Genomic DNA, 9,880 nt, shown 5'->3' on the forward strand with positions numbered 1-9,880 from the left:
AGGAATAAAGATTTTTCCGTCCATTTTGACCCGTATTAGCAAACATAATATTATCAAAATAAACTATTTTCTGTATTTGGAGATGCAAATATAAACGATATATATTTATTTATTTAAGTAAGAGAAAACGCCAAGATGTTAGTGGAATCACAAATAGAAAGTGGGAAAAACGACATCGTCGGACCCCCCTTATACCGAGTCAAAAAGTCAAGACGACCGTCAAACAGCTTACCATTCAAGTGATCAAACAGAGTATCTATCCATGTAGATAGTCCTAAAATACAGCATGATTTTATAATACTGTAGGTGAGATAAAAGAAAATTTAAATTAAAAATCAGCATTCATTGAAACTGGAAGTTTTTATGGGTTGATTTTTAGATGATTTTGTTCCTTGCTTCGTGTCTTGGTGGAATAAAAATACATTTTCGCTTATGGGGGGACGTTCGCCTCATAGTCTTATGATTAGCGCATTTGCCTACCATGCGAGAGGACTCAAGTTCAACTCCCGACATGAAATAGTTTATTGAAAAATATTTTAACTAGAGAAAATCACAATTTTAAGAATTCTGTTAACATAAAAATATCAGAACTGACGATTTAATTGAATTTATTTTAGATGTAGATATATTAAAAAACAAATTTGTAGTTTGTATGGAAAAAATACAAATAAATTATACCCCTACAATAAATTAACAAAATGATTTGCTAAAACAGCCAGCGAATTTTATACCGAAATATTGCTCTAGAAATATTATGAAAAAGGTCAGTGTACAAAAAATAGCCAATACTTAATGTTATGAATTAATTTTTAAAGAATGTCCGTCTTTTTTTGCTACCGAATCTGTTCACTCAAAGAAAATTGATTGCACTTTAAATGTCATAATAAATCATACTTTATGGCAGATTAATTATGACTTTTATTGTAATTGCGATTATTTTATTGGATGCAAAACTACATGCACGTAGATTGGGTAGAAATATTTTTTGGGTCGTTAACACACGAGAAATCGCAAAGACGGTCATCCACTTTACCTAGTCCTTTGCCCTGCGAACGTCGCGTCGCTTATTATCCTAGTGGTCAATCACAGATGTTAATCACGTCGATTAAAAGCCCGTAACAAACATATTAAAAAAACAGAAATATTTCGCGTCGGTAATTACTGACAAGTGCGGCCACTGTGATTGAGTTGATGAGTGATTCTAGATTCATAGGTACGGCGACCGTGAAGAATTTTGTCCTGGCTTTTGTGATTCCGGTAGTTGCAAATTACGCCTCGGCTTGGGCGATCAAGATGATAATCTCTCTCCAGCATGTTGGAAGTTTTTTTTGTGTCCAGTCTCATTTTTTCAACATCCTTCTTTTCAATTGTTTCTATTTTCTTGCTGTATTTACGTTAGTACGTGCTAGAGGAGTTAATATGTGCTAATTGTTCGCATTTGCAGAAATCGAAATTGGATAGGAGTATAAATATCAGACCTTCACATAGATGGAGAACATTTCAGAGAATGAAATACGAAAGCCAACGCATTTACCGAGTTTATGACCTGTCATTGTCAATTGGCTGGTTTAAGTGGCCACTTTACAAACTGTGTAATATTATCAATTTTGCCTGTGTTTGAAAATCCATATTAATTATATTTTTCTATCCGTTGATTTTAATAATGTTGAACGGTCTGATGGATGTTACCAGACTAGTCTGGAATCCTGACACAGCTAAAATCAGTAGGAATTTAAGATTACTTACTCAGTTTGTTAGCTCTTGGGTTGAGAAATGAAAGATTCTCAGGGGAGCCCTATAATGTAGTGATTTATACATGTGAAATTTTTATATTTGTTAATTTTAGTGAAGTTAAATAGTTAAAACCTTCATTGTTATGATGAAATTCATTTTATTAAGTTATTTCGCATCTTTTGCTACGCCTGAAAACAATTGTTCAATTTTCATACTTATGAATACATGTCAGGTCCTGTACTTTTAAAATATATGTAGATACCAACTAAATTTTCAAGTATATGTTACATAGTTGTAATTTAGTTTTGACTCGTTAGAACATGAGAAGAAAAAACGAAAAATAAATTAGGAACTGCTAAATTATAATTGATGGTTCTATAGTTGATGTAGCTCTAAATTATTACTGATCGAATTTAAATATGTTAATAAATGAAGATGACGGCCCTTTACTTGAACTATTTTTATTTCTCTGTACTAATCGCATTTCAAGCTCGTAGAATGCCTTGAAAAATCGATAATTTTTCAATCAAATTAACAAGCAGAGAAATTGAAATATTTAATTCATAATAATTGATTCTCACCATGTATATTGAAACAAGAGAAGTTAGAATAATATGCTATAGTGATCCGTGATGCGACGTTTAGTATACGCTTGTTATTTTGTAGTAGGTATGTTTTTGCTTTTACAATAGCTGCGGACGTTGCTAATATCATTTGTATACATCTTTTAAGTATGCCAATGGTTATGGTGTTGCACCATTGTTCATAACTACTTATTATTCCCCATAGGGCTCTTCTCTTCCTTATTTTCGGTTCAAATCTGAGAATTTACCGCGCTATACTTACACGTAATGATAGTCTTAGAGAGCTGATAAATAAACCACAAGTGCAGAAACTGGAAATAACTAACCAATAAGTAACTATAGAAAAAAGCAACATAATTCAAAGTAGAAATATTTATACTTCGTTTGATTCTAAGTTATAACTGCCTTCTTATTTCTAGTACAATTATGCTTATTTACATAAAATGAGAATTTCATTTTAATTGTAATAATAAGAATATTGAATTCAGTTTCATTCCACATTTATTTATGATTTTCATTTCATCATACATATTTTTTATGTCCGTTTTTATTATTGCATTCAAACAAGACACGAATTCATCTAATTATTATTATATTAAACGTAGATTAGTTTGATTTAAATTCATCAGACAGGCACCGTGGGCAGCTGGTTAAAACGGCCAACCGTGAAACTTGCGTCGCGGGCTCGATTCCCGCCAGTTGCAAGTGAATATTTGACAAAGTTTTTTCTCTACTAATCTGGGTGTTGCGGAGTATTGCACATTTTTTTTTGATGTCCTTTCATTCCTACCTGCTGACAAACCTCTAACGAAGCGTAGCGGGTTGTTATTACAGGTACTGATTTTATTTTATTTCATTCAACATTGCAAAATCAATGGAATTAATAAAAATTCAATTTAAAAAAACCAAAGAATGTAAGTATTGTAAAGTGTCTTTTTTTAAAATCAGAATCTGCCTGAAACATTTTAGTACTTATAAAATAAAATAAACATTTGAGTGATATTTCAACAATGTAAATAAATTTTAAAACACTGTACACTCTTTGGAACAGGTTATCCTAGTGAGATCCCTCTCAAATCAATGTTTACTGTTGTATCGTATAGTCAAATAGAACATTAAAATTAAATAAAGAGTATTTTTTTTATAAACATCAAACTAAAAAGAAATACACTTAATGCATTTGTTTTGTGGTGAAGTGAAAAGTATTTGAACTATTAAAGCCATGGACTGATTTTCTTCCAATCACGAAATCGTCATAAAAAACTCGAAGAGGAGAAAATATAAGTTTATTATGATGAACGTTTTTATAAGTGATTTTTAGTGGAATAAACACTTATATTCACAAGAAATAAATGTTTTGTTTTCGTTTGAAGTTCCTATGTACTTTTGAAAGAAATGAAAGCCAAACGCTTAATGTTTTTATTTTTGGATTATAAATGATCAAAGTGGTACTTTATACCAAATCGTGCATAAGAATTTAACCTCGTTCAACTGTTATGTTAATTTTAACGTTTGTAAAAATTGAAGAATGTTTATGAGATTTGTGCGTGGCTGCATTATCGTTATTTCGTGTCCACAAAGGGAGCATTTAGTGTCCACAAATAGAACTTTCCTTAAACTTTTCTGTCGCTTGTGAATCTCTGTGTGTCCTACAAACAAACGACAAACTATTAGCATTAAACGGCGAGCTTCATACAAGGGTCTAAAACAGCCATTTATCGAGTTTTGAGATGAGTTATTTGAGAAGAATTTTTGGTGCGCGGTAGTTACTTTAGAAGTAATGTATAAAGACAAAAAAAAGAAACAACCTCCGGTGATAGATTCGGTCGGCTGGGCCACATATTTACATGTAATGCGGATGCCCTCTAAGAGCTTTAACTACACTTGCTTGTTTTCGAGGCATCTTTGCTCTCAGTAATGCAAAATTCTTCGGTCTATTTAGTATCTCGTACCTTATTCTTCTGTTCCCAAGGCGTTATAAACGCCTTTCCTCGAGTGTCTTTGTGTTTTGTATTTTTGTTTGTGGCGTAATCTAACATTAGTGAAGAAAGACTAGTCACGTAATGTCCAAGGTTATCGTATTATGCTTTTTGTGAGGCGACTACGCGCTTCAAAATCTAATTGGCACCGCTGCAAGATGATATAATGGCTGTTCTGAATCGTTCCATTAACGTGGAGATCATTAAGTATCCAAGTATGCGAAGGAACAAAAAATAATCTAGGTGTATTGAAAGAGTTCGTTGATTCGCTAACGCAGACGCAGATGGGAACAGAGGCTTTGATCACTTTATATTATACCAAGTTTCCACTTTATTTCGTCTTAAAATGCGATTATTTCTGATTAAATTATGAAACGTCTTTAGATTTAGCTTTTCGCTTGAAATGTAAAATAAGGTTTTTTTACTTGTAGGTACATCAATGAAATTATGTAAAACAAGTAAATAACACGTTTTTAACACAGCTATAACATCATTTCACGCGCTATTTACTAAAAAAAGCCATTAAAATATCGAAGTAAAACTGTGAATTATTAAAACCAATATTTTCTTTCAATGCAAAAAAAAACAAAATAAAAGAAAAAATAAAATAAAGATTTTGTACCCTTTTTGTTTTTATAATGGTACATTCGTTTCACATTTCTATTGAAATGTACAGGATAAATGTTTTCAGCTGATCGCGACATTATCTAACGTGTTTTACAAATTTGTACTATTTACAGGTACTGTAAATAGTAAATTTGTAAACTACGATAGTATATTTCCTTTTTAGTATAAGTCTGATTCACAATCTTAATATTTTTCATAATTTAACTATCAAACGCAGTCCAAAGTTAATCAAAATAATAACTGGCGTGAATTGTTTGGAATATTCAGGACCCGTTGCGCCACAAAAAGTTATGTAAAAAAGTATATTCTGATATTATTCTTGCGTTTTCGTCGACATGGGAAGATAAAATGATAAAACAAATCAACAAAAACTTTTTTTGGTGTAACTTGCTTGGTGGCCCTACAAAGATGGCAAGGATATAAAACTGATGGGCATAATTTTTATACTAAGTCATTTGAAATAATGCTTAGATCAATTATTTAGTAACACTTTGAGGTGAAGCGTGTAAATGACACCGTTTCGGGGAAAAAGATAGCAATAGGGATATAAAAAATATTTCTATATTGTCGTTTCCAATATTATTTATAAGAGTGGGTAAAGTGGCCGGAAATTCAATTAGATATATAATCAAACGAAGAGATCAATGTATTAAAAAACACTGACGGACCAAGACTTACAACGTCACAAGTCTTGTCGAAAATTAGCTCTCTTTAAACAATATTTTTAAACAACCCATTATTAATAATTTTGGTGTAGTTATGTACAGACTGCAAAGTAACATGATATATTTATTTTTCCTGTTTCCTTGAATAGAAACACAACTCTCGCTATACAAATGTAGTCTGTTGATTTGCATTCAAACAGCATATCGACCGAATTACATGCATCATATAAATACTATTAGTCTGGAAAGAAGACGCGCTGCATCATTATTTGTGAATATTGAAATATCTCCATTGCTAGGTTATTTTGCTACCGATTTGTAAAAATTCACGCTTGTTTGGTTATGAAATTGAGAGTTAGTTTAACATTAAACAAAAAAAATATTTGCATCTCAAAATGCAATACGTAAAAAGTGAAACTTGTTGATCCGAAGATTGCATCGATCGTGAAAAAATTCAACCAATTATAAACAACAATTTATTTCTTTATCTTCTTTGTTGGATAAAAAAGAGTTAAGAAATAAATAAAGTTAGCATTCATGAAATATTTAATAGTATCCTTATTAGTAGTACTTTTTCTTCTTCTTCTTGCGGTGTATTGTAAATAGTAATTTGGAAATCAATATAAGAAGTAGAGCTATTTATAAAAAAATCCAAACTTTCTGAATTTTCACAAAAATGATACATCTACATATTTTGTGATAGGAATGTATAGAAAAGTTGATTTGTGTTAGAAATATAACATGTATGTTTACTTTTGCGTGAAATCTTTATCAACTGTATTTTTTGTTATATTCTTTATACGAGTATCTATGTATAGGTTTGTTTTTGGTGAAATATTTTTATATTATTACAGAATTAAATGATAATCCATTCCAACCAGACTCGTTGCAACTTTGCACATATATTGTTTTGCCAAAATATTATTTCATTAATCGATAGATCTAATATAGAAGAATCGATTTTCGTAAAAAATCTTTTTTTATGTACGTATTTGTTTTGTGAAAACGGTCCTCAGTTGAAGTCAGCACTACTTTAAGAGTTATTTAACCCATAACGTTATGTATACTTTGAATATCAGGTAGGATAACATAAATAATAAATAGCTAATAAATAGAAAGCAGATAACTGCCGACATGTACAGAAAAATATGCCGAAAATATGTGTAGAAATATTTATGAGTAAACTCTGGCTTGCATTTGGACGGCAACTGGGTGCGTAAAATAGTACATGAAATCTCGCTCTGGTAAAAAAATTGTAACATAAAAACTGATCTCTTTCAGTATATATGGATAATATTATATACTACCAGAAATCAGCCATGTACATTTCAATATCAAAGACGCACACCGCATAAAATTAATTAACATATTTTTCAAATTGCTTTCTAGGCTTACCTGAAGGCTGTCTCGAGTGGGGGTGAGGACATAAGGGAGGCCCTAAAAGCCTGCACTGAACAAGAACTATCTAAGGCCCTCGTGGCACAAGGGCCACGTCTGGTACACGAGTCAACTAAAACTAAGAAAACTATCGACACCGAAGACAAGGTAAAAAAAAAACTCGGGCATATTTTTCTCTTTATACTAGAAATTTTTAATAAAAGTCGAAATATAAGTTTTACTAGACTTTATGAAATTTAGGACCATTGTCAAGCATGAAATAATTTTCAATAATTATTATAAATGCTCCCAGTGATAATTTTATTTATTATTATCATTTAATCATACAAATACATATATATTACAAAATAATAATAACAACGTATCTCGAACTATATGAAGCCAAGAGCCCTGTACACATATTAAATGTACGTACATAATTAAATAATGGCAAAAACAAAAATGATAAATTATTACATAAACATATATTTCGCCAATTCTGATAACTGAGAGGAAGGACCATTATATCGTGTTTTAATTATTCTGCAATCATTATTACATCTTCGTATCTTTGATTTACTGATCTAAAGTTTTTTTTTATCAGACTCCCAACAGAGTTTTCGATAAAACATTATCCTATCGTAATCATTTTCTCATTTACACATACTGAGGTGTAATAAAAGTTGACAGCTCGTTAATAATAAATAATAAATTGTTCGTCTTTAAGTATCGGAACATGTGTCTATAGAATGTTGCTGATGAATCATCCATCATCACACCAATACTATAAATTCTTGCGCAGCTAAAAAAATCTTGCGATAAAATTCACGAAGGCTCCTTAAATAATTATTGAAACTGACGATTTTTTTTAACAAACAACAGATTTTTATGTATAGTATGCGTATGTCTTATTATACATTGTTTGGTAAACATTGAAATAAAAATAAAAAATAAAATTGTTTTCTTCAATTCATATATTTTAACTGTTAGAGGCTGAAAACAATAACCGGTTGATCAATAAGTGCAGCGAGTATTTTATTTAACCCTGTCACGTGAGTCTACATAGAATACAAGACTTGATAGATCTCTCTTATTAAAAAAAATGAAGTCGCGTTTTGCTATAGCGGGCCTAAATTATATTAAACAACTAATGGAAAACATATCATTAAACTATAACAAATAATTGTGTCAAGTTTGCATTGTTAATACATGTTTTTAAAAATATTTTGACGTAAGATAGCTCAATATAGCACGACGTTACAGCTCCGTTTCCGGAGGGATTTTTCAGCAATATTTCAAGGGTTCATGTTTTAAAATATAATGTGAGAATATGATTTTTTAATTTAGGTATCCCAGAAAATAACTCGGATAAAAAGCGTTATTTATGTTAATGAAAAAAAGGTGCCTTATAAAAATATAAGTTTGCTTTAAAGTTTTAATAAATAATTTTAAATGCCCAACAATAAATAATTAGCAAATACAGATTATTTTATTTTTTTTACATAGAGATCAAGTATATGGTTGATAATGGAAAGAAAAAAAGTATGTTAAAAACAATCAATCTTACTAAAGTTTCAAAGTAACATTCATAAAATAAATAATAAAGGAATTTGTAATTATACGGACATACGAGCAATTAGCTTTTCCTATCGAATCTACCGCCACTTAATGTTTTTAAATACGTTAAGTTTAATCTAAGTTCGAATTCACTTTTTAAAAAAATCTTGTCAATACAAACCTGGGTTTGTTCATTATTGATTAATATAGTTACATAAAAAGATACATGTTTTTTTTCTAATACAATCTATTTTTTACATTTAGTCAATATTATAAGTGTAACTTTCCAAAAAAGAGACTAGCTGTTGTGCTGGGAGACTGACAGAGTGACTTACACAGGGAAAATGGAAATATATAGAAGCATTTACGTATGGGTACCCAATAATGAAATACCAGTACTTTTGGTCTGATTTTGATTTCAATATATCAAGAAATTATTTGATTGCTGAAATGAATTGTTTCAGTAAATTTAAATACAACGTTTTTAGGTATTATTATTTAATTATGAAATTGTACAATCAGCATTGTTCTTACATTAAACATTATTTTTATTCTCATGATCACGAAGGCTGTTGATTTCCAAAGAAACTACACACATGTAAATTATTTTAATACCTAATACATAATGATAGTGTTAAATTGGTGAAGAAAATAATTAAATTCACTTGCGTTATTTAAATTTTAGGAAGAATCACGAGCAGTACAGCCGGATGGACGAATTTTGACAGAATCTAAAGTAACTACCGAACACGAAGAACTGAACGACGAAGATTTGCCCGATGAAGAAGTGAGTACCCACCACTTTTATTTTTATAAAGACCGAAATAAAGTGATTTTTTATTACATCAAATAACAACTGTTGCACCAAAAATTTATGTATCAATTGCTATTTTCACACACAAGGTAATAAATGACACCAAAAATGCTTGTATTTACCCTAGTTTGTGAAAAAAAAACACAAAATAACTGTTCTTACATCAAAAATAGATGTAGCAATCGTTAGTTTCATGGGTATAAGACAACAAAATTAGTAAGACAATTAGAATAACGAACCACAGATTAGGGTGTCAACATAAATTGTGTCCGTTTTTTTTTCCAAATAAAGAACACGAGAGGACATAACAAAAAAAATACAACAAATTACTCAATAATGTATTCTCGTTCACATTTTGCAACAAATTAGTTAATAATTTATAGCATCTTTACCGTACACTGCGCAAATATCTACTTGACATTTTGTTTTGAAGGCCTCAATCAAATAAAATAATATGAGAAGTCTGAATGCAAATACAATATCTTGCAGAACAGAAAATTACTTTTGAATGACGTAACTATTACTATTTTGTTTTATTTTCGG

At 30.3% G+C, this 9,880-nt stretch overlaps 1 protein-coding gene across 9 annotated transcripts in view; it reads left to right on the forward strand.

Annotated features, from left to right (window-relative positions):
• chas (chascon) overlaps positions 1-9,880 on the forward strand; it is a 223,328-nt gene that overhangs the window by 161,719 nt on the left and 51,729 nt on the right. For all 9 annotated transcript variants that reach the window (XM_088225472.1, XM_088225318.1, XM_088225085.1 and 6 more), the window contains 2 exons: positions 6,979-7,134; positions 9,209-9,310. In XM_088225472.1, coding sequence (XP_088081598.1) covers positions 6,979-7,134; positions 9,209-9,310 — 258 coding nt within the window. The remainder of the gene's footprint in view (positions 1-6,978; positions 7,135-9,208; positions 9,311-9,880) is intronic.

The sequence above is a fragment of the Micrasema longulum genome, unplaced genomic scaffold (assembly GCF_059751315.1).
Source record: "Micrasema longulum isolate JH-2025_06_02 unplaced genomic scaffold, ASM5975131v1 h1tg000006l, whole genome shotgun sequence".
Lineage (NCBI taxonomy): Eukaryota > Metazoa > Arthropoda > Insecta > Trichoptera > Brachycentridae > Micrasema > Micrasema longulum.